We start from the raw sequence: 26,787 nt of genomic DNA on the forward strand, positions 1-26,787 counted from the left end.
AGTACAGTAGGTGTGTTGAAGATTTTATCTCGACAGAATCTTATCTAGACTGAATATTACCTGGTTATCAGCTATTGAATGTAACACTCATGGCAACACGTAGAATATTATATCCATTACCTCAAACTGCGAAACTCCATACCAACAGCGGAAATTATTCCAGCTGAGAGCAGTGTCAGCTGTAGCAACGTTCATTCACTAAGTTTTAAGTAGTGTTTATTGCCCAAGAATTTTTTACTGTGTAAATTGTTTTACAAGGATTCAGCAATAATTCCAAAACTATATCAACTAGAAAAATTTGTTTTGCACACATCCTTCTTTGTCGATACCTCACTGAACCTATGAACTATTTGCAACCCCAATTTATTATCTCTCGAACCTCATTTGGGGTCGCGCAAGTCCTTCCCTAAAACAAGACACTCTGCCAATGCGCTGTACCTGTGCCTCAAGTATTGTGATATATTTTAGCATTGAACAGAAGAAGCTACTTAAGTATATAATGTATTTAGGGGTGCCGTCTGTATCATTTCATTCTCTCCTGTTCACTAGATTTACTCGTTTCCTGCTAATACAGCGAGTAGCCATCGTCTGAAGACATGCCGAAATGGTATTTCAACCACTTGCAGCTTCCACAGGCCACAGCGCGTTGACAGAATGACATGGCCTAATACAGGGGCGTGTATGGTGGCCCATCGTTGTCACGTGTAAAATTTAAAAAAAAAGGAAAAAATAAAATGAAAAAGCGAAAAGAAAAAAATAGTTGTGAAAAAACATAAAAATAATTGAAAAAAAAAAAATAAAAAGGTTGACAACGATGGTCCGCCTCGTGGCCCATCGTTGTCACGCGTTTTTATTTTTAGAAAATTTGATGCTGCTCGGGACCAACGTTGTCAGGCTTGATCCTACACGCACAAATGTGTTTCCTGGGTTTCTAACTCACTACTGATTTTCATGAGCAATATCCAATAAATTCAAAACGAAAATGTTCTATAAATTCTCCATGCTACAAATTCAACCACAAGCAATATATTTATAATAATGATAAGAGAATATAGAATTGAATACGAAAATTTGTTTTTACGTGTAGAAGGTAATTGAATTGGAAAATGCTGCTTAACTGCTCAGTTGCCTGGACACTCGTGCGATGACCGTAAGGTACCGTCTGACCGTACCGTTACCCATGCAATCACTCATGAAAGAATGGGAGATACGGATAGTCTCGTAGAATATAGACTACTGAAACACTCTCTGCGCCTGCCCCATACCGTACGCGAGTGTTCAGACCACTTAGTAGTTAAGCAGCATTCTCCAATTAAATTACCTTCTACACGTAAAAACAAATTTTCCGAATTTTCGTATTCAATTCTATATTCTCTTATCATTATTATAAATATATTACTTCTTGTTGAACTTGTAGCATAGAGAATTTATAGAACATTTTCATATTGAATATTGCTCAAGAAAATCAGTAGTGAGTTGAAAACCCAGGGAACACATTCGTGCGCGTAGGATTATACCTGACAGCGTTGGTCCCAAGCAGAAGCAAATTTTTTAAAAATTAAAACGCGTTGTCAACCTTTTTATTTTCTTTTTATTCAATTTTATTTATTTATTTTTTTCGTTTTCATTTTTAATTTTTTTTTTTAATTTTTTTTTTATTATTTTTATGTTTTTTCACAACTATTTTTTTATTTTCGGTTTTTTATTTTATTTTTCATTTTTATTTTCAATTTTACGCGTGACAACGATGGGCCACCATAGGCGTGCAACGTTTATTACACAGGAGGGCCAGCTACAAGTAACTAGGTGAAGCCGCGGGCCGCATCTTCATTTAATATAGCCTTTCTAGTAGTCGTAGGTAGAAAAAATTGTTTCTTTTCGTTATTGATCTTACACCATTGTTAGGGTCCTTGCAGAAATGGTGAGTTTAGACGCATAAATTTCTAAAGAAACTTGCTATTCAAATTCAAGGTCGACGAGTTGTACAAAAGATTTCTAAATTACTTCAAGTTTCGTGTTTGAATTCATTGGCATTAAATTTTCACAGAAAAATTTGATCATTGGTTTTGACGCGTAAAAATTACTCAAAGGCTATTGCTGCAATACATTGTGTTGTAGGAATTCCCATTTTATGACTAGCTCAGTAATCCAATACACGGATTGACTCAATTTCCTGTCCCATATATTCCCATCTAAAGCTTCGACGCGTTTGAGCGCAACCTGAAACAAAAGGAAACGCGGCGCAGTTTACGTTCAATCTATGTGTGTATTAGCGGCTAATTATTTCAAGCATACAGCAATTTATTTAGTTTACTATATATTTGCGAGTGAGAACACGAAACGAGTAAATTATCTAGAGTAAAATTTTAAATCTGTTTTCCGCATTAGATGGAGTTGTACGTTTGCATATTATTCATGAAATGACTCTTTTTGAACCTTGAAACAGGTTGCCACGTTTTTTTAATCATAATTTTAACTGAATTTATATATTCTAGCCAATATATATATACATATCAATATCGAACGATTCGGCATCCCTGAGTGTTTGCGATTTAAATCCGTTTGCCATATTTATTCTAACCAAGGCGGCAATGCAGTGTTGATGAAAATATTAAATTATCATACACCAAGTCTAATTAGGGTTACCATATTTTTGTGACATCAAAGCGGGACGCCTCCAAAGACGAAAGTCTAACTAATTTAGCGAGTTTACAGTAGGAACTTACATTTAACCACCCCGGCTGTCTTCATTGGCCATATTGTCGTCGAGAGTTCATGAGCTGTCTGTCTAATTATCGGTTTTAGTTTGAAAATAGAAAAAAAATTTACGTTAAGGTTAAGCACCCCTTTTGGCGTACGGGGCTTGTACGCAACAAATTGTAAAAACAATCGACTAACAATGTTAGCGTAAAACAACGAAACATAAAAATACACGCATTCACCTTCAGTAAGTAGGCTACACAGCAACAACGGTATCGAGAATATGCCAATTGGTAATGTTCGTGTACTATGTTGACTGGCTGAACGCCAAAGCGGGACATTTAGTTGACCGGGCGGGAAGCCGGGACAAGACGTTGGAATGCGGGACTGTCCCGTCTAAAGCGGGACGTATGGTAAGCCTAAGTATAATATTAAAAAGTTGATGTTTACGTTGTCTGAGTTTTCGGCGGTATTTACATACTACAGTTGCCATCTTCTTCATCAACTTGACTTCGATTCCAATTTATGTTTTCAATATTTTCGTATTTTATGCTTTTGCAATTTACCGATACCAATTTATCAAGTTTCTATTTCCTCCCCAAAGATATTATTATAATAAAATTTGCTTCGACGCCCTTCAAGATTCATTTTATAATTAAAGTCCTGTCTATAATGATAAACAAGAGAGTGATGCTTGATTGTATGTTTATGAAAGTATGTTTTATTCAAAAAAAGTTGAAAATACGTGGATGGAACGTAAATATCCAAAATATAGAAATGTAAATATCGAAAAAGGCGGACAAGATTAAATACTAAAATATCGGTTGGAAACCGAAGACTTATCGATCGAATGTTAGGGATCCACCCAAACAGTGGTCTTACTCTATAGTGACAACCGTGTGTCCCATCACTAATCAATTATTAACTCGCTGATTATACGACATAATCCATTCAAAATCAATAGGCTTGTGATCTAGGCGCTATGATAAATGTACATGCAAAATTTGGAGAAGATTCACCCTCGCTTTCGTGAGATATCGCGTGCATCAGACAAACAAACAGACAAATGCCTATCAACATTCTTATCGAGCTTAAGATCGATAAGTAATAACTAATATTTTTAATTTGCTTCACACCCCCTCAAAAAAGTATCTACGCCCTTCTTGTCAGGCCCGCCCCACCATTTGGGAACCACTTTAGAGTAAAAATCTTTATTTATTTTTTGTGTATTTGCATATTATTCAAGAGATAGTTTTGAACCGGGATGAGTTTCGACGTGTTTTTGTTACTCACAATCTCACCTGAATTTATTTATACTAAGCGAGAGGTGATATATTCAATATCGCCCGATTAATATTGGTATCCCAAAGTGTTAGCGCTTTGAATCGATTTGCTTTATTTAATATAACCATGCCAAAACATAGAGCTGTGAATACGATTATCATGCTATCCATTGTATATACTTTGATGTTAATTACATATTATGGGAATGTCATTATTTTTGAAATATCAACGCGTTTTCATTGGTATCAGATCGGCATCGGCAGAAAAGTGATGTTGATACGTCTCTAATTAAGAGTTCCATCTAACTTTTAAAACCTAATTAATTATGATTTATTCCTATATGAACAACACTCACCTCGGCATCGACACGACTTTTTTCGAGATATTGTAACAAGCGCGTAATTTTAATATAAATCCACGGGGCGAATCCTATTTTACGGCAATTGTTATGCAGTCACTATATATATGATGCTGTAATACCCAATATCGGCAGCGGAAGTTATGCGGCTAAAGTCATATCGTATTTTAGTAATTTTACGGTTTATATCGTATTTGGTTTTATTTATTTAATTGAAGCCTGATGTTCAAGGTTCAAAAAAAATTGTAAAACAAAACAGAGGTTTAAAATATGAGTCTAGTCTAGTTTAAGGTGTTGTTAACGTACGTACGGATTGATAGAAAAAAATATTTCAAGCATACATTGATTTAGGTATTTAGTTTTATTTATATATTCGTGAGTGCAAAGTGTTTTAATATTCAAGTCTGGCGGGGCTGAGATAGATTTGTCATTGAAGGCTCTGGTGAGAATGTATGTGGCCAGAAGCTCAACCTACAAATTGGGCAAAAAGAGTTTAAATCGAAATTATTTGAAGATTCTGAAGTAAAAATCTTACTTTATTGTCAGCATTAGATGTAGATACACTGGCGTTACTGCTGGTTACTGATACTGATTTTTCATTCGTAATTCTGACTCAGAGTTAAAAGTATAATTTATACTTTAGTTTACCAGCAGATCAGTTTGCTTTGATCGTTTTTATTGCTTCATTCATACTTACCGTCTCATACTTTTGATAGGTATTGGGTCATCGTATGATTTTTTTAATTAAATCTTGTCTGATGTATCAGTCTGGCATGCTGGAATCCCAGATAGACTTGATAAGTTGGGAAAAGTTACGGTACCAACTGTTTTCATCCCCGAGAAGTGCTAAATTACTGTGCTATAATCCTGGAAACTTTACCAATCATTACCCTTTAACTGCAAACACTAGGCCAATGCTTCACTAAAAGCCTAAGTTATGCTTCTTGGTGCGGAAGTAGGAATTACGACATGGTAAATTTTTTTGCGCCTTCCCGAAGTGTGTGCACTAAAATGGCGCACAACCTAAACCCTAACCTGGAATACATAATATGTTCAGGTTGTGCGCCATCTTGGTGCACATGATTCTGGAGCTCCTTTTTTGATCTTAAAATAAATCTGTGAGTTCGGTCAGGATTGTTCGAATGGGTGTCTAGGACATCGTTGTTTATAAAATACATAAAAAATCTACACATAAATACCAGAGACAAGCCGCTTTCCTAAGATTCAAGACATAGCGAAACGATGACATAATTCAGCAGCACTCAAGAGTAGAGAAGCAGCTGTGGGAAAACTATAGTCGAGTAATATAACTGTTTACTATAATGTTGTGGAACATGACACCAATAGCGGAAATTATTCGGGTCAATGAATCAGTTGCTTTGGCGTTCATTCATAAAATGGTTTATCGTTCAGTGAAATCTATTGCTCTAAATATTTTTAATCGTTCTGTGCAAGGTTATTTATGGTATATGATTAAATGGCCGCCTTGAAATGGAATTACCATTCACACCACCAATGTTGGAACTGAATGTTATCACAAGTAATTGCTTTACGTTTGTTTTTATTGTATCTTCAGAGCATGGTAACGCCATATGCATAGCTAGTTAATTGAATTCGGGTATAGGAGATTGGAATTACTCGCATATACCAGAACTAAATTGAAAACTCGTTTCCCAATATATTTTCAATTGCAACACTTCAAGGGTCATTGTGACGGCACATTTGTCAAAGTCGATCTGTAACCGGAATAGCCTGGTTTGAATTGGAATGTGATGTCACAATATTATCACAAGCACCTGACTAATTCTTTGTTTCGAACCACCCCCAATAAAATTGAACATTTTAGGGTTTGAAAACAGATTATTCAAATTAATATTTTAGTTCTTGAATTCTTGTCATTTTTCGTTGGTTTAAGCTTCAACTGATGAAAGTAATATACTTTGGGTTTTGCTGATCGATTATGACTATAATGTTGTAAAAATATTTTTCAGAAATATTTGAAATTCTATATCGATGCTGTTCTATATTAACGCTCATAAAGAATGTTTTGTTGAAAGAAACCAAAGGTAGATTTAACGAATTTATGATGACACGAATCTCATGAGATATTTGATAAAACAAAGGAGTACAAACTCCAACACTTGCAGTATGTATTCTGTCCTAACTAATGTTATTCATTCTTTGTGATTCAGTTGTCCAATGCTGAAAACTTCTCTGTCGTGAAATCTGTTGTAACTTCCACTTTGTCATTCTCAGTTATTTTAATAAACATAAAACTCTACCTGAAGTAAATCCTCTGAAACACATGAAGTCAGGAAGTGTCGAAGTTTCATTGCAATTGACGGTGAGTAATACATTCTGAAATTGTTTACTCACTGAACATTATTTTGTGAAATATTCTTGAAAACTGTAGGATAGAAATTCAATATTTATCCCGAGTAGAGAAATCCAAAAGAGAGCTTTATCATACAGCAAACCACGGCCTCTGTAGTCACAGTCCATGTCGGTTATGGGAACAGATAAGGTCCACGTCGGGTATAAATATCAATAATATGAGAGGCCGATAACACATCATAATCACGTGGTAGAATATGATCCAGTCGCCTTATCGACTTTCTTCAGAATAAATATTAAATTTATATCCTTATTATATTCTTGTCCCTACCGGTGTTGTGCTGATTTCCATTTGTTAGAAAAGATTTCTTCCCAATACCCCTCTTATCACAGTTTTATGGATATAGTCTTTCAATATTCTCAGTGTAACATTTCTTTCATTATTTCTTTTTATTATGATATATCTGGCAACCCCAAATCTGATGTATTATAGGTTTAAAAATGGAACAGGAGATCGAACCAGCTGTGTCGGTGTCAGAGACAAACATAACCGATTCCGTTGTGCAAGACTTGAGCGTGAATGCCGCTGCAGAAGTCTTCGTGACAGCAGAACGTTCAGATATCGCACATGTAGACGAAGCATCTGTGATAGCAGAACAAGCGACTGTAACAGCTAGAGATGCCGTCATTTCTGCGGAACAATGCAACATCGGTAGGAGAATTTTTTCGGGAACTTATTCGGTCCAACTTATAAGGAAATACAAATAATAAATTCTACTTGCATCAGTTAATTGCAAAATTCAGGACTTTGGATGTGGATTCGGGATCATGGTCCTGAGCCATTTAATAAAATCTGTTATTTTTATTTCCAGAAACCAGCATTACCGGGGCCGCTGTTCAAGATATGAGCATTGAAACTGCGAAAGATGTTTCGGTGATCTCTGAACATACAGAAATAGCGTCGCAGAAGGCAACTGTCCAAACAGTAGAGGCAACTCTCTCTGCAGCAAAAGCTCATATCTCGGCAGAGACTTTGCAACAAACCAACATAACTGGTATGATTTTAGAAGATTTCTATTTTTACGAAAAGGGGTCTTAAACCAGTAATTCGCCACCTTTTTTGATATATTCCTTATCTTGTCTATTACTTCCTCCCTATTCCTGGAGATATTCATATTTTTGAAGGAAATTTAGCTGATGTAACTTTCCCTTTGTATGGTTTGATTGGTTGAAAAACTTTGGATAACTATATATTGCAATGATCCTAGAAAACTAAATGATATTAGTAAAATCGCACCAGATAATTTAAATAAAAAGTAACATTTCTGTTTTCTTCTATGTGAAAAACTCCTCCTTGGTTGGGAAATGCTGATGTAATCTACTTGTTTCTAGAAACCAGCATCACCGGGGCTGCTGTTCAAGATATGAGCATAGAAAGTGCGAAAGATGTTTCGGTGATCTCTGAACATACAGAAATAGCGTCGCAAAAGGCAACTGTCCAAACAGTAGAGGCAGCTCTCTCAGTAGCAGAAGCTCATATCTCAGCAGAGACTTTGCAACAAACCAACATAACTGGTATGATTGTTTGAAAATTGCTACTCAATTTACAGAAAAGGGTTCCAGACCAGTGATATGCCATCTTTTCGATTTATTTTTTCTCTTGCCCATACCTTCCTCCCTATTCATGGAAACTCTGTTTACCACACTCGATAAATTTTCAACGGATATTTAGCTCATGCAACTTGCATTTTGAATTTTGCACGATTTGAATATTTGAAAAATTGTGAATAAATATGTATTGCAATAGTCATATAAATTAAACAATATCAGTAAAATTGCACTAAATTTCATTTTTTTTCTGAAAAATAACACCTCGGTTGGGAAACACTGGTCTATTGAGTGACTCAGAACTTTTTTTACTTCTGGAAAATCACTCAAAGTTATCTTATCCCGTACAAGTTTTCTTGTTACTTATCGATTTCAATCGGTAAGTGTGTTTATAGGTATTTGTCTGTCTCGATATCTCACGAAAGCGAGGTTGACCCTGCTTCAAATTTTGCATGTGCATTCATCATATCTCGGACCGGAAGCCTACTGATATTGGATAAATTTTGTCGAATAATTACAGAGTTTTATTTAATTAGTGATGGAACACGTGGTGTCGCTATTGAGTCAAAGCGAATGATACACGCCACTAGATCGATAAGTCGGCGCACTCCGATTGTTATCTCGTTTGAATATGAATTAGTCAAAAAATAAAATTTTATTCGTCGTGTTTCTTGTGTTTTAATTATAAAATGTAGTAGTCATAAATTATAGCAACAATCAGCGCTGTGGATTCGTAGTCATGATATGATTGGAATAAACGTTTCTACCGTGCTCTAGTTATTAATCAGTAGTTTATTTCTCCAACATGCTTGAATACGCAATAGCATAAAAAAAAATCGAATAAGGTCAGATTGCAAAAACTGATTGTAACTTTTATTCGAGAAATCTTTTTTTTTTCATTTCCAGAAACCAGTATTACCGGGGCCGCTGTTCAAGATATGGGCATAGAAAGTGCGAAAGATGTTTCAGTGATCTCTGAACATACAAAAATAGTGTCGCAGAAGGCAACTGTCCAAACAGTAGAGGCAACTCTCTCTGCAGCAGAAGCTCATATCTCTGCAGAGACTTTGCAACAAACCAACATAACTGGTATGATTGTTTGAAAATTTCTACTCATTACAGAACAGGGTTCCAGACCAGTGGTATACCATCTTTTTGATTTATTCTTTCTCTTGCCCATAACTTCCTCCCTATTCATGAAAACTCTGTTTACCACATTCGATAAATTTTTAAAGGGTATTTAGCTCATGCAACTTGCATTTTGAATTTTGCACGATTTGAATATTTGAAAAATTGTGAATAAATATGTATTGCAATAGTCATATAAATTAAACAATATTAGTAGTAAAGTTGCGCTAAATTTTTTTTTTTGTCTGGAAAAAACTCCTCGGTTGGGAAACACTGGTATAAACTATCGTACCTTCATAATTAAACTATATTTATTAAGTGACTCAGAACTTCTTCCATTTCTGGAAAATTACCCAAAACACTTCGAATTTTGCACGAATTGATAGTTGAAAATTTGTGAATAAATATGGAATGTAATAATCGTATCAATTAAACAATAATAGTAACTGTTTATCACATTCGATAAATTTTTAAAGAATATTTAGCTAATGCAACTTGCACTTTGGATTTTGCACGATTTGAATATTTGAAAAATTCTGAATAAATATGTATTGCAATAATCATATAAATTAAACAATATTAGTAAAATTGCATTAAATTTCTGTTGTTGTTTTTTTATCTGGAAAAAACTCCTCGGTTGGGAAACACTGGTCTAAACTATCGTACCTTCATAATTAAACTATATTTATTAAGAGACTCAGAACTTTTTCCATTTCTGGAAAATAACCCAAAGTAATCATACTACGTAGAAGTTTTCTTGTATAATTTTTAATTGGGCGGAAAATAAATTTTTAATCGTTATATTTCTTTGGTATTATATATAAATGTATTATCAATAAAGTATAGAAACGATCGGGGCTGTGGATTCGGTGTCTTGGTTTGGTTGGAATAAACGTTTCTACTGAGTTAAGTTAGTAATTTATTTCTCCAGCATGCTTGAATACGAAGGCATTCATGTGTCTTCGACGTAAAAAAAAATTCGCGATGAATCATAATATGTTTAATCGAAACATGATAAACCATGTTTGCAAGTTATTTTTTCTTATAATAACGGCTAAATAAGCCGTATGAGCCGTATTCACAGCTGTCTGGAAATGGTTTGTCAAATGTAGTTGACAACATAACAGCTAACCTTTCCGGCCTCATTATTTGAAAAAGATCTCATATGGGTTATTTGTGGAATAACTAAAGATATGAGTTCAATGTAGATATTGATTAAATATAAAACTTACTTTTCTAGAAACCAGCATAATCGATGCTGTTGTTGGAGAAATGAAGACAGAAAACATTTATGCCGAAAAAATATTTGTGCAATACGTTGTATCCGGTATGTTGGATTCATTTATCTTGTATAATTTATTCTACTAATTTCAGATAGGATTCCGTTATCATTGGTTTAAGTAATAAAACACACCGATGGGGGGATTGGTGTTAAAAAATAAGTATAATTATGTACAAGTTCAAATCAGAAATGGTGAGGTTCCAATTTCAGAGAGTGTATTAATTAATATTGAATGTTGGTTCATATTTTTGTAGGAAAAGCTGAGACATCAGCCGACTCCTTAGCACCATCCACATCGGGATGGATTGGTCAGGCACAGCAGACCCCAGTTCCGTCAATGGCAGCAGCAGATGATGCCGGGCAGGCAGTCACTCTTCGGGAAGAAATGAAGATTTCAGGTGATTTTGACTCCTAATTATTTGTTATTATTTCTGTTTCAGTTATATCAATTTCTTATCAGTCCGTCAGGGTAGAAAGATTGCGAACCAATGATTCGGAGCATGGATAAAGTTTGCTTCAAAGTGAAACAAGTTTGCGAGTCCCAATGTGCTCTCTTTTCAATTTGGCCAGATCAGTTACCACGATACTATCACAGATATTCATCCAGTCGTAGACGTGCCGTTCCAGCTGTTTATTATGCTTAGGCTATGTGAAAATTATTACTCAGTTTCATTGAGTGCATAACAGATAATAGTTGCCTCATTATCAACAGTTCCTTCAAATTCTACCATAATGCAAGATTAAATAAAATTTTGTCATTTTTCATCTAGGTTCAGGAAAATCATTGAACTTCTTCCAAAAACGTGAGTCTGGTTTTAGTTTTATATTTACATTGTGTGGAATAAAAACTGCCGATGCAGGTCTTTGATCAAATCTCAATTGTGGATCGCGGACTCTGCCCACATGTGGTGTTCGGATAGAGATAGACCGATAACAATACTTTTGACGACTTAGGGCCCATGAACCTATACACAGACTAACTCAAAGTAGCAATAGGTACCGGTACTAACATCCAATATCGAATTACAATAATTCTTGGCAATCCATCTATTTTATGTCTGTTACAAAAGTAGTTCGCAATATGTAACTCAGCATTTATTTCATGCATGAACAGAAGACTGCTTTTTGACCCAAATTTCAAAACACAGGATGCAAAAAGTAAAGCAGTGAAAGCCTACAGGCCGTCGCAAAATATGCTCGGCCTCTCCGTACGGTAGGCGGCGGTGATACTGCTGAGTGATCAGATAACGGTTTTGTTTAACGACGATTGTGCGTGAACGCACGTGACCGCGGATCAAGTGTTTACCAGATCTTTCGTGAATCGCACGTAACGAGATTTCGCTGTTGCATTTTGAGAGACAAGTTTACGTGTTCGTAAACCCGGCATTTTAATAAGTTTGACGAATGGGGCTCCAGAATGCACTTCCAAAAAGACGCATACTATCGCTGTATCTGCATTAGATGTTTTCATTCCTGGTGTGTTGCAAACAGAACGTCAGTACGATTTTCTGAAATACTCAGAAAACTAATAAATACACAAATTTCAATGAGGATGAGGCAGGATCGTATCTTTTGGCTTACACTAGCCTACATACTAGCACCTCAACACCTGACAGTTAAACAAATACAGACTGATACATTATGATGACAAATAACTTATAAAATTGCACATATAAACTTACCTGACGCTGTGTCATCAAGAGTCGTGAAGCATCAACCTGAACTATGAATCACAACAACCCGAATGAATAATTAGAAATATTACAATCACCAATTTCAGAAATATCAATGACACACTGTTAATCATTAGTACAAGTAAATACTTGGTACAAACAAATATAAATACATATTATTAACACCAAGCACATAAGTCGCCCAATTATTTATAAAACCCAAAACAACACTAATTGGCCGATGTCAAAACTGAGGTCACATATAGATAAATTTAAGGCGCTTCGTAAGTAAGTGTAAGAAGATGACGCGCAGCCTGAACCCCTGCCTGTACACGCACTATGTTCAGGTTGTGCGCCATCTTGGTGCACATACTTCGGGAGCACCAAAGGTAATCATTACAAAAATTGATAAATTGTTTTTTGTAGTTCTTAGCTAAGTGTGATTTGAGGAAGAAAAGCAAAAATAAAATTAAAGCTCACTGATAAACGCCACTATTTAAGTTAATTTCGCACTTAAAGCATATACCCAGCGCCATATACAAAATCTTTGTTTGCATGGAGTTAACGACAAGCTGTTTATCATTTGCTTGTTCATCTGCTATACTCCGCAAAATTGCAGAATTCGAAAATCCAGGCCGGCGATGCAGAATGTTTTTGAAGCAGCCTGATTAATTCCAAGTTAGGCACACTCACTCTTCTAAAATACCGTTCATATAGAAGATGAAAATTCAAACTATTATTTGCCACCCCATGTGCATTCATTCATTACTGTCCGCCTGGTGTACATACTCCTTGCTTATTCTCTAGCGACAGTCAACAAGGGATTAATTTCTCTAGGTGGCAAACAACGAAAATGTCAAATCAAAATTAGACAGTTATATCTTCGTTGAGTTGGCATCGAATTTTCTATTTTTTGATAGAGGTATGCTAGATATTTCTGATCGTGAAATACATAGCTGATTTCGTGAAATACATAGCTGAAACTTTGTTTTGTACATTAAAATTTTGTGTCGTTAATTAAAGATAGCAGAATGCAAATGCTGTATTTGAATAAAACACAATTTACGAAAACTAATTCGTTAAATCGGAAAGAAATTGGACATAAACTTTCATTCGGATTTTACCAATAAATAACAAATAAAAACAAATGATTTCACAAACATTGATATTAACATTGATATTATTGCCAGCTAACTTTAGCTTTCACATGTTTATGTTCTTTGCCATGTTTATTCTAATCGCATAGGAAATCAAAGAAATATAAATCAGAATGCCGGATATCTGGCATATACGTACAATTCGATGGCATGTCATATTGCCAAAAATTGAAACTCTAAGAAAAATTCTGAGTTTTATTATACACAACATTCCGTTTATGAGAATTTGCACTATCTTTACTACCTTACTTCACTTCCTTGCTTGGAAGGTTTGCCTAAATGCAAATATTGAACATATGGAGAGAACATTAAGCAATATTTGTTGTATTCTCAACTATTTCCATTTACAACTATTTGCAGGAAAACATTTGGCCAAATTTAAAAAAGTAGTCAATAGCGATGCGTATAGGAAATCAGAGGATTCAGTTACTGGATTGTACAAGGATCAAAGGCTGGTTGAACCTGAGTTTAAAGCAAATCCACGCATAAGAGAATTGTCGCATTTCTTTGGAGGTGAAATGTCGCCAAAGATACAAGAATATCGTAAAGATGCCGAATTTAGTGTTTTGCTGGATAACATTAGCGAAGGGAAGTTTGTTACCATGAACCAATTGATCCAAAGTTTCCATTCAAAGAAAAATCGGTTAATTGCAATTGTCGGACAGGCCGGAAGTGGAAAAACGACATTTACAAAACGTTTAGTCCACATTTCGTGCGAATATTCATCAGGTTTAAAAAGATTGTTCAAGAATAGTTTTGACGTTATTTACTTTGTCAACATTCGCGATCTCCTCGAATCGGATTCAATTACTGCGATGGAATTACTTTTTGGAGGTATCACTGATTTGAGTGAGGAAAGTCAAAAATACGGATATGAATGGATCATTGAAAATCAGGAAAAAGTCATTTTTTTCTTTGATGGATTAGATCAGGCGAATTGGTCTCTTGGCGGACATCATCGCAAAATAAATCACAAGGAAAAGGCCATTACACCGACGGTTATGTACAACGTTTTCACTGGTCATCTTTTCCCAAACGTTCAAAAAGTCATCTCTTCTCGCGAGCATTGCATAGCTTCTCTCACTGGTGATCTTCGCCCCCAGCTAATCTACGCTTTGGTAGGTTTGGGCCCGGATGACGTCAAGCGGTTATTCATCACACTCCTTGGGGATATCGGACAACCGCAATGGGATCAGATGTGTTCAACCTCTCCTGCAATTATCCCTTTGTCGTCAGTCCCAGTATTTTTAATATACAACGCCATCGTCCAGAAGTTCAACCCGAAAAATTCACCAGATACCATGACAGGAGTTATGTTGGAGATCCTTGATATTCTTCTGCAATCTCAGCATGTCAGAGATAAGCAGGTTCTGCACAAGTTGAAAGAAATGGCATTCCGAGCAATGAGCGAAGGTCGGGTCGTTTTTACAAAAGACGAATTACTGAAGTTTGGAATAGATCCGGATTCGATTCAAGACCTGGTTATCAAAGTTCCAGGCCGCACAAGGGCAAGTCATTGCTTGCTTGAAGGAACCCAACAAATATATTTTTCGCATCAAGTAATTGAAGAAAACCTTGCCGCCATGTTCGTGTCAGAAATGGGAGTTGGAGATTTTGAAGAATTCGTGAGAGAGTTCATTCATCAAGATCATTGGTCGGTTGTTCGCAAATTCTTGTGCGGAATTCTTCTCAACCCAGCTTTGGGAATAGATTGGCCTACACAAATGCTTCAAAGTAAGATATTGTTGCATTTAACCATTAGTACAAAACTAGATTTAGTCTCGTATATATTAAAATCCCAGTTTGAAGTAATTAGGACTGGTTCGATTTGTGTCCCTTCCATGTCAGATATTGACAACTGTCACGTTACGCTCATTTCAGCTAAGATGGCTAAACTTTCGACGCGCGCTATGTTTTTCAATAATACGTTTGACACGTTGGCATATTTGTGTGGCATTGTCAGAAAAAGATTATATATTGGTTGCAAAGTTGCGGAATAGAAATAGTCTGAAGTGAGTTTGTAATTGAGCAATATAACAAACATACCTGATTGATAGGACTGTCGATGTAAAATAAATGTTTATTTGATCTTAGAAACTTCAGGGTATCATTACTACTGCGTTGGATTTTAAGTTTGAACGAGACAAAATCCAGCTTTGTACTACTACAACACGAGTTACAACAAAAAAATAGTAATGAAAAATTAAATTAATAGAAGTCGCTATTTGTAATTACTTTTTGTTTTGTAAAATTCAAAAGCAAAATTGTGTTGTGCAAAATATCATATTCGATTTAATGCATTATCACTTAAAAAAACTTTTTTACAGTGCATACCTATTTATCTGTATCAAACTAATATTCATTTATTTTCAATAAATCGAATTGAAAACTTATTTTTCGTATGGAGTCATTCAAGGGTCGACAAGACATTTTCAAAGCCTGTTTTATAGTTAAAGATAAAAAAGCAAAAGAAGAAATACTGAGACGTAGCATGAATGAACAACTGAAGAAAAGAAACGATTCAACCGCTTTGATGGAATTGTTCGGAGCTTTATACGAGTCGAATGACGCTGAATTGATTCGATCCCACGTTCGTGTGATCAATTTCAAATACGCAACAATCAACCCCAGTGGAATGCTGGCAATATCGTCAGTTATGCGTCGAAGTGGAAATCTAAATCTTCTGCGTTTCTCTGAATGCGATCTCACGACGGAGCTATTTGATATCATGATTTCGAATCTGAAGGATTCCCAGCTCAAGGTTCGTTTATTTCAATGTTGCTAAAATTTATCAACACTGCGTTATTTTCCATTGTTACAATTAATAATGGCAGTCATCAGATTAACGGGAACACTACCTCGTTTGTCTTACTTTTGTTGACGCTTTTCATTTGTTCCATTTATTTTTAGTTGTGAAGGGTTGCATAGAATCATAGAATATATTTAGCTGGTCTCGAACCGTCGTCACCACTTGTTCAGTTTAATAATTCAGGTCTTTATTTTATTCGAACATTTAATTTTCATAGACAGCTTCTTTTATTCACACATTTCATCAATTAATATTGCAATCGATACAATACTCCTAGGCCAAGACAACTCATCTATGGATGGCGCACAATAAAATATACGTGACTGATGTAAATAAGATCGATTCGTTTTGAATCCATCACATAGCACCGCTGCATTTTTTATCAACTCGATAAAATTATTTCAGTTTGTGATTCGCAGAACTGCGATGTTTGTTGGTGTTGGATTCTGGGTTTTATTTTTAATTTCCTGCTGTCTACGACCTTCGAATTATGGAAATAATTGTAACTGCAAAACCTTTCGAGATAGAAAATATGAAATCGATTGTCAACCCGTAGTGAGGAGTCATTTTAAGAATTTTGTTTAGTAGCACTGAATTGAATATTGTCATTATGTATACATAGATCAAGAAGTTTGTCCTGAACAACAGATTCAATGCTGAATTATTTGCATCTGTTACAAAATTCACGGAATCTTACGTTGATGAAATGGTGTTGGAGAGTTGCATGGGAAAGGATGAAGTTGGAATCATGAGTAGAAGCGTTATTTCTAAGAAAGTGAGTTGAAGTTACTAGTTAGGATACTCTGTCTAAAAGCATTTCAGACTTGAAACAAGTTTGACTTGTTGGCAAAAACTACCAGTATAAAGGGGGAGGGAGATGAAATCAATAACCTTTGCCCAACTTGAAAAAAAATTCACGATTCTATTTTACTTGTCATGATTGTAGAGCTTGCCATATCCCAATGCTAATTTTTTAGCTTATTGACAAAACGAAATGACATAATATTTAAACTAATAACTCATTTGCACGGTGTTTTATCATTTACTGTAGGCCTCCCGCTTGGCGTATTAACGCCCGATTAAAGTAAAGATGAAGATATGAGAAGCAGATAAGACTTTGGTGTTTGCAAACCTTTGCATATGCAATCCGCAAACCTCATCAATATATAATAGGCAATGCATACATAACAGTGGTAAAACAACAGAATGTAGATACAGTCTGAGGAGATAGACCAAATTAATCTGATTGCGAACTTTTTGTAATGTTCTACCCGCATTTATGTTCCGAATAAAGTGAGGAGTATTATATGGAATCAGACTTTCCGATCCAGCATTGACTACGCAATTTATCACACAAGAAAGAGGTGAATAGCAAGGGGTTCGAAGCTGAGATATTTAACCTGCTCCGCAAACATACTAAATGCACAACCACTAGCTTTTAAATCGGTATATTTGCTGATGTTGCGCTGAGGTCCCCATACAGTAAAATATTTGAAAAATTTTCATTTTATTTTTATAATTAAATAAACAAATTGTCTGATTCAAGTGTTTCAATTTTTTTAAATGATGAAAAAACTTGATCTATCTTCATCTAGGTGTTTATCAACAAGCTAACTCTGAACAATATCAAGATGTCAAAACAACTCAGCATTGAAACTGGAATCGTTTTTTCCAAGTATAATGTTGAATGTCTGAGTTTGTGGAATATTGACTTCATGAGAGAGATTCATCTTCGTAATTTCTTGAAACATTTTGGGAATGGTAAAGTAAGTGAATAACTTTGTAAAAATATAAAACGAGAACAAAAGTTGTGTTTAAGTTGATTGGGTTGAGTTAAATTGTAAGAATTAGTTTTGTTTATAATATGTATATAAATTATGTTGTAAGTAACTATTCATATTATAAAGTAAGTAAATACCTTTGTAAAAATTGTTTCTATAAAACGAGAACGAAAGTTTTGATTAATTTGTGGATCTATTATTTCAACCCATAGCAAGGAGTCATTTAAGAAATTCTGTTTAGCAGCACTGAATTGAATATTTCCGTTATGTTTACATAGGTCAAGAAGTTTGTCCTGAGCGATAGATTCAATGCTGAATTATTTGCTTCTGTTACAAAATTCACAGAATCTTACGTTGATGAAATCGTGTTGAGAGAGTGCATGGGAAAGGATGAAGTTGGAATCATTAGTAGAAGCGTTATTTCTAAGAAAGTGAGTTGAAGTTACTAGATACGTTGGCTAAAAGCATTTCAGACTTGAAACAAATTTGACTTGTTGGCAAATCCTACCAGTTCTTTCTTGAATAGAGATGAATAACATCAATAATGTTCACCAGGCATAAAAAAAAATAGATTGATTCTATTATGCTTGGAATTTGCGTGCTTCGATTTTGCATAGAATTGAAGTGCTTCAGAACAGAGCCGTTAAAATTCTCTATGGTTTTTCCGCTCTTTTAAACCTCAATATGATATATAATAAAACCAACATTCTAAAGCTTGAAGATATTTACTAATTAGAAGTTTGTAAGCTCATGCACAGATATCAAAATCATTGCCTGCCCACAGCATTTGATGACTATTTTACCAGACAAATTAACATCCATATATACAACACACCATCAACACTCTCTTTTTATTTACCACGTTTGTCACGATCCAAAACTCAAAATTGCCTCAGATATAAGGAAGTAAAAGGTGGAATGAGATACCAAGTGAGTTAAAAAGCATGCCTCGCCATCTATTCAAATATAAGTTAAAAAAAACATTTAATATCCCAATATATATTGTAGAATGGAATACTTGTGATCAACCAAAATGCCCTTATCAATTTTGATAAGTTTCATGGTTTAACCGTAAAAATCCTAATTTCTACATTTGAATTAATACTGTAATATGCAATGCTGCAATGACACACTACTGCACTACGGTACTCCAGAACTTCAATGATTATCAAATGACGGTTTTCCAATAAATGTATTTCTAGAATACTCGAATTTTGCCTTATTTAGGTACCTGGTGTTTTGCTTGTTCATTCCTGTCATTCAGTGTTTTTTTTACTGTTTTTTCAATTTTTATAATTATGTTTAGGTTGGTTTATAGTATTTATATAAATTATGTTGCAAGTCACTATTCATATGGTAAAGTAAGTAAATAACTTTGTAAAAATTGTTTGTATAAAACGAGAACGAAAGTTTTGATTAATTTGTGCATCTATTATTTCAACCCTTGACGAGGAGTCATTTGAAAAATTCTGTTTAGTAGCACTGAATTGAATATTGCCGTTATGTTTACATAGGTCATTACAGTAAATACTGAATAAACTTAATCTATCTTTATCCAGGTGTTTATCAACAGGATAACTTTGTCATATTCCAATATGTCAGAACAACTCTGCATTGAAACTGGGATCATTTGTTCCAAGTATAATGTTGAATGTCTGAGTCTGCAGCATGTTAACTTGAGAGAGATTCATCTTCGTAAATTCTTGAAACATGTTGGCAGTGGTAAAGTAAGTGAATAACTTTGTAAAAATGTAAAATGCGAACAAAACTTGTCATTGTGTTGATATTATTTGAGTTAAAGAATTACCGTAGGTTTGTTTATAATAGGTTTATACATTAGGTTTCAATCACTATTCGCATTGTGAAGTAAGTGAATAACTTAGTAAAAATTGTTTCTATAAAACGAGAACAAAAGTTTTGATTATTTTGTGAATCGATTAGAAAAAAAAAAATTCGGTTTATTATTAATGGCATAACACATAGGTTGCAAGTCCCTATTTACATTATGTAGTGAAGAGCATTATTTTAAAATGGAAATTTAGAAAGAACAAAATGGTTTTGCTCGCGGCACACTTAGGATATAAAAAAATTCGACACACCTGTAAAACATAAAGTTAGCTTTAAACAAATTTATTCTGTAAATGGTAATGTGAAGTGTGCACTTGTTTTGAAAAACTTCGTCGGTTCCATTTCGCTTTTATAAATTTCAGTCAAGCAGAAAATCCATGTTCACAGATCCATGGATATTCAAATGTCTAGAATATTTTGATAGCTTTTGCAACGATGGTTGAATGGAATTTGTAAGCAGATGGGGGTGTCATAGATGTCGTACTTGTGTTTTCTGTCCTACTTAACCAATTTAGACATCCAGACAGTGGCGTATCTAGGGTATGGCAGCGATGGCTCGTGTTATAGGCGCCGTTTGGACTTAGGGGCAGAAACGCGATCGTTTTAATCTTGTAATGTTTCAATAAAACTTGAAAATAACTGAAGCTCAAATTTTTTTGATGTTTAGCATTTTCATGAGCGATCATCCTTTTGGGTGCTTTTCACTGACTAAATCCAGCTTCCTGTTGCAAAGAAGATTGTTGATCTGATTGACAATAGAGCAGACAGTAAATGCAATAAGTGGCTTTTTTAGAAGGCGAATTCATCAGCCAAGAACATGTTACTTCTTCGCCATTTGCTAATTTTTCCTTGAACTAGTTACCACTGCTCATTGCACGATTATCTCGGGGCAAAAAAGGTCCATGACTGTTCTGAAAATATTTTGAACCAAGCTTGGTGATTTCTGCTCTCATTCCATTTGACAAAATAGATCTTTCCTGTAGTTTCACCGAATTTGTATAAGTCCGAATCGCGTTTTAAAATAAGGTCCGGCACATCAGATCCAGCGTTCTTGTTCACGTTAATAAATCCTTTTGTAATTGGGTAATCTCAAGGACTTTTGACACCTTTTATATAAACATTTTTTCCTTCCCGTTCAAACGTGCTAGAATTACCAATCAAGTAAGGGTTTTTATGCCCCTTTTTGCGAGATGCTGCCAAATCGTGACAATAATTCTCTCAACCTTGTGTAGACAGATATGTTTTCCTTTCTTGAGATCATTATTAACTCAACTATTTCCCCCGTTCTACGCAACGTTGGGAAAAGCTAAAGGATGCCATCCAGTTGTTTTCAAGAGCCGAGGCCGAAACTCGTTTGAATTCTAGAACAGAAGCAGTATATTGAGGGTTGAACGCAGTAAAACTAATAGAGTCGTAAATAGTACTCCTGTCTGCTTGAGAACATGGTTGAAAAAAGGCCGAGGCGGAATAAAAGAATGGCTGGTGATGCAGGTTTATCGGCGACTGAAAAAAAAATAGAGCGCGTCATGAAAACAGTTCTCGAAAGAAATGATTGACCGTTTTTCTCGGTTATTCGACATCAATGTCAAGTTTGGATTTTTGTTCGATGTCTAAAGACTTTGTTGTAGCCGTGACTGTGTACACTTACAGTGGCTGTGTGATAACTTAGCTTCTGTTTACAGTGACGACCTTGACGGCAAGCAATTATATGGATACATTATTGATCGTAAAATGTTGATTTCAAGTAGTACCAGCGTCAGGTTTTTGCGACCTGAAGATCTTCTTACCACCATAGTTGAATATGGGGATGAAAGCGTATTTCCCAATCTCCGGATAGCTTTGCAAATTTTGCTGACAGTGGCAGTATCCATAGAAAGTTGCGAGCGATCGTTTAGTAAACTAAAATTAATTCTGTCATACCTTCGATCCTCAATGAGCCATGAAAGGTTGTGTGATCTAGTATAGAGAGGTGAAAAAAAAATCAAGTTTTGATGAAATCACTGACGAATTTACGTCAAGAAAGGCACGAAAAGTACCATTCTATTAAATAATTGAATTACTTATTTTGTATATTGCGTGGTCGAGAGCAATCAATTTCATATAAAGAAAAAAGCGAAGTGGGGGACGCATTTTTATACACATTATAACATAACAATACAATTAAAACGTGACGATCACCTTCACTATCGACAAGGCAAATGCAAAAATATTATCAACCTTACACCGGATACTCAAGTCTCACCCGTTGTATGCATGCATATGTGCAACACAAATAGCTTATTTTCTGAAATTCCAAAAAGCTCCGCGGCACATCTGAGAATTTCGAGTGGCTAAAGGGTAAAATTAAATATATCCGACATCGCAGTTTACAAATCTCTCGCTCAAATCCCATTTTTATTGGCGTAAGCTTCCCTTCTCACCCGGGTGTAATAACTTGGTAAGCAATGCCGAACCAGAAAGATTTTGGTCCTTCCTAAATGTAGTAATACCTTGCATAACAGTATCTGCTTGCACAGAGCCTTGTTATGATTAGGAGGTTGTAACACGCCATATAAAAATATTTGAGTAATGCAATGTTATAAAAGATTGGTTTATTCTTACAAAAATAACAAAAAGGTCAACTGGCATTTCATGGTTAATTGAACTCACTACATAGGAATGATGAAACTGACAGCTTATTCCGCTATGATATCAATAGTTTTAATTTATGAACCAGGCACCGAACAAGTTGCCGGGCAAGCAACCCCCAGGCCTAGTATGTAAAAAAGCTATCAATTTCAGGTTTGTATACAGTCTGTGAAACTTCTCACTCTCTGGATGACGTTACATTTAAGGGGTTTGAACCCGATACCAATAAAGTTAATACTAAGCAGTTAACCACAACTACACCATTGCGCTCACCGAACCCAATGATTATGCAGGGCATTCCCCTACTTCTAAGCTTGAGTATGGTACATGGGTATTTCTCATGACTATTATATTCGTCAATGTTATTATTCATTTAGTTACGGAAACTCGATGTGGGCTTCAATGAAAATCTTGGTGCTGAGGGATATGCAGTCACAGGTATTATTGTGTCACAATGTGAAGTAGAGATTGTTGGAATGCAAGGCTGCAATCTGACAGCGAAGGAAATGATAGCATTCAAGGAGAATGTTCGGGATGCAAAGGTACGAATATCTAAAAAAAACATTGATTATTCAAAGATTAGTGTAATGGACCAAGCTAGGACTATATGTAATTGATTGTATTGGATCTGAAGTGACTGTGCCAATATGTAATTTATATCGAGTGACAAAAATCAAACTGCATTGAGCTATTATTGAAGTAAACGCCCCATATCAACAGAAGCATTGCCTCATAGTAGCAATCATTTCTTCTGTTCTTCCTCATTCAAATTTGCAAATCATGATTTTTTTGTCTGATTAACAAGTTTCATAATTTTTTCAGATCAAATATTGGGATCTGAGGGGCAACAAACTCGACAAACTTGGAGATGAAGGATTATCTACAATCAGTGGAATTGTTCGTCAATGCCAAGTGCATACATCGGTGTTGACGAGATGCCACTTCGACGATGATCAGTTGGAAAGATTCAAAGCATTGATTGCTGATACCGGCGTTCAGTTAGAATACCAATACCTTTTTCGAATATAAATATCCGGAAATATTAACATCCAAACAATTTTCTGAATTATCACGAAACTACTCCAACATGATTTTATTAGGAAACTCAAATTTTCTTCAGAATAATGATTGGAAACAAAGTGCTTTTTCACCTACTTCAAACTACAATGCCATAACTTGAATGCACATATGTTGTAAGCTTGTAATTAATCTTCTAGTGCGATTTCCTTCAACTATATTCAATTCATTACTGTTCGGAATATTCTTTTGTATTTATAATTATAAGATAATGAAATACGAAAAGGCTGAAACCGACAATAATTCATAATTTTTTTTAAAACACTTTGATCTGGACTGCAGGTTTAAACTCTCATGCCTTCTACTTCAGATTTCAGCTGTGAAATAATTTACAAAAGCTTAGACTTCAGCATTGACAAACCTTATTTTATTGTAATTCACAATTTCGATCTCAACTCCTGACTACAAGAAGCTCGAAAAATAAACTCTGCACCAATACTCAACAAACGCTAATAAGCAGCCCCTAATAAATTTGTAAAATGCATTCGTTTTCGCTCATACCCTTTCGAGGCTCCTGCTGTTTCACATTTGGATTTTCAAATGAATTCTCATTTAATTTGAACAGATACAGATTTTAACTACATTTCTAATGTTCCACTTGAATCCCTTTAATAAACAGGACCCTAGACAAGCTTCCCGTTTAGATACGAGAACACTCATATGTAACGCAGCTTCCGCAAATTTCCACTTTCTGGTAATCTTTTGACAATGCTTATGCTTTTTCATTGTTTGTTTGCATCTTAGCTAAGCCTTTAGCAGATGTTACATTTTGTTTGCATTTGACGTTTGCCAGAATGTGAGAATTATTTTCAATCTATTATAAAACACAATTCACATATTTTTATTAGTTGCATTGTACATAGTAGCGTTGAAATTGTGCCGGCCTTCCTATCACTTTATTGAACGGAAATATTTTGTTATTCACATTGCTGATGAAAAACTATGATTGGTTATATCTGTAATAAATTGTTTGAATTCGCTTTGAGCTAGTTTTTTTTTTCTGTGTATCTGTTTTTTGCTTAGAATTATATTAACTAGATATAAGGAATAGTAATTAAATTTGTGTTCTGTATCTTCATATGCGTGTTTCTGCAACGCACGATTGGCTGGCTGAATGTAATTCAGAAGTGTTTGAAATTATGCTATTTTGTACAAATTTTTTTTTGTGTGTTTTCTTAGAAGTGTTTGAATCAGGTATTAAAGAACAAAGTATTCAAATTGGTTTGTGTTTAGATAGCCAAATGAGGTTTTGCAGATTTAGGAAACCCCTCGCAATCAAATGTTCAACAAAATAAGCACCTTGGGCGTTGTTCGTTTCCACCTTGGAGCCTATCTTTACAAAATCTCTCGCTGCCACGAACGTTTGATCGTGAATAATATTACTACGATACCTTGGAAACAATTTTCTAAATCAATAATATGGGAACAAGAGAGCTACGCCCAAATATATGGACAATTCTGACTCGCAAATGTAGCAACACAAGCGATCCGAGTCACCACTATATTATAACACCAGGCACCGGTACCGCGTCGTTCACTCTACAAACAAATCTTACGAAGCAAGAATTACGTTCGCTTCTCAGCTGATATGGCTTGGCGGAATTGCCACAAGGTGCGGCTATTTTTTATCCTGATCACCTCTTCTCACTCATAAAACGAATTTTTGAAAGTTCACAGAAATTTTTGAAATAAATGAAAGTAACAGCCTTCTGGCAAAAAAAAATCAATCTTTAAACACTAAAATTTTCAAAGCAATTAGTCCAGTAATCAGAGAGAAAGGCGACTTTTTGAAACGTGTCAAAGAACAACATATTATTGAAACGATCGTTATGTCCACTGACGTGTCCAATAAAAGCGAGGCCTGCCCAACCTTTGTAGCGAATTTATTGTAAACTGCTAACGTTTTTACTAAACTAAATACTAGCCAAGTTCTGACTCAAGTTAGAGTTTGCACAAAACGAGTTTAGTCACATAAAATCAATCAAGTCAATAATTACCATCGAATATTAGAATAGCAGTATACTATTCGAATTTTATAATGTGCTCTAATGTCGCAAGAGTTTTAACAAATTATTAGTGAGTCGTCTTTTTTATAATTAGAAACATCAATGCAAGTCCCTCTTGAAGTAAAGTTTTTAAAATTTTCGAACGGTTATGTTTTTTTAATATGTAGAAATGCCATTTTAACTGGCATTCTGTGACGACATTTCCGCAGTGTTTTAGCATACAAAGAACACGTTGAACTTGTTGTAGATGTAGTTTAATGTTATAGATATACACGGAGAACAAACGATGAAGACAACATTAGAACATAGAGAGACGAGACGACATAGAGACTTGACTTCCAAATACAAGACCTTTTTCAATACCTCCCCCTAAATATCGAATTGAAACCTTATATATATATATACCTATGCGCGTATGGTGATATCGATTCCATTAGGATTAGGGTTATCGATTCGGGTTGGAATACTAATTAGCATCTGGTGTCATCGATTCAATTATATTTTTGGTTGTCATCTGTTTGTCTAATTGCAACGGGCCCTATATCGATCCAATTCATGAATTTGGCGAAATTCGAAATTAGCAATTTCCAGTCTTTTCAATGTATTTTACCTGAAATAACGAATTTATCCCTAAAGTGTCATGAATAGAGACATATTTATTCGGATGTCGATGGCCGGAACGATCTCACCAAAATTACGTGTAATATGAAAAAGCAAATTGATCCCGGAAAGAAGCCATAATATTGTGAGACATGTGGGAACAGCTTCGCGATGGCGTATAATTTGGGAGAGCACAAACAAACTGGATACTGGGGAGAGACCTGAAAATGTGCAAAGAGCTCTTTGAGAGCATGTAGTTTAAAAAGGCTTATAATGATTTAAGAGAAAGGAAAGCCAAATTATTGTGGGACATGTGAGATGAGCTTTTTCGAAGCGTGTAATATAATAAGACACACACTAATTCATAAAAAAGGGAAAGTCATATTGATGAGAAACATGTGGGAAGAGCTTTATGAGAGCGATTCATTTAAAAACGCATAAACAAATCCATACTGGCGTGGTGCTTTTCTAGAGCGCGTAATATGAAAGGATAAACACATGCTCACACTGAAGG

At 35.1% G+C, this 26,787-nt stretch overlaps 2 protein-coding genes across 2 annotated transcripts; both read left to right on the forward strand.

Annotated features, from left to right (window-relative positions):
* The first annotated feature begins 8,092 nt into the window (after positions 1-8,092).
* On the forward strand, positions 8,093-11,602 carry LOC120337407 (uncharacterized). The gene is made up of 5 exons (XM_078114195.1): positions 8,093-8,251; positions 9,191-9,373; positions 10,653-10,739; positions 10,949-11,092; positions 11,465-11,602. Exons 1-5 carry the CDS (start codon positions 8,101-8,103, stop codon positions 11,560-11,562), a joined length of 663 nt encoding a protein of 220 aa, XP_077970321.1. The 5' UTR covers positions 8,093-8,100; the 3' UTR covers positions 11,563-11,602.
* A 2,218-nt stretch (positions 11,603-13,820) lies between these two features.
* LOC144425082 (protein NLRC5-like) lies at positions 13,821-24,825 on the forward strand. The gene is made up of 8 exons (XM_078114352.1): positions 13,821-15,258; positions 15,975-16,285; positions 16,956-17,108; positions 17,929-18,099; positions 18,393-18,545; positions 19,674-19,841; positions 22,968-23,132; positions 23,413-24,825. The coding sequence occupies exons 1-8, from the start codon at positions 13,821-13,823 to the stop codon at positions 23,617-23,619; spliced, it is 2,766 nt and encodes a 921-aa protein (XP_077970478.1). The 3' UTR covers positions 23,620-24,825.
* The last annotated feature ends 1,962 nt before the right edge of the window (positions 24,826-26,787 follow it).

This window comes from Styela clava, chromosome 7, assembly GCF_964204865.1.
Source record: "Styela clava chromosome 7, kaStyClav1.hap1.2, whole genome shotgun sequence".
Taxonomy (NCBI): domain Eukaryota; kingdom Metazoa; phylum Chordata; class Ascidiacea; order Stolidobranchia; family Styelidae; genus Styela; species Styela clava.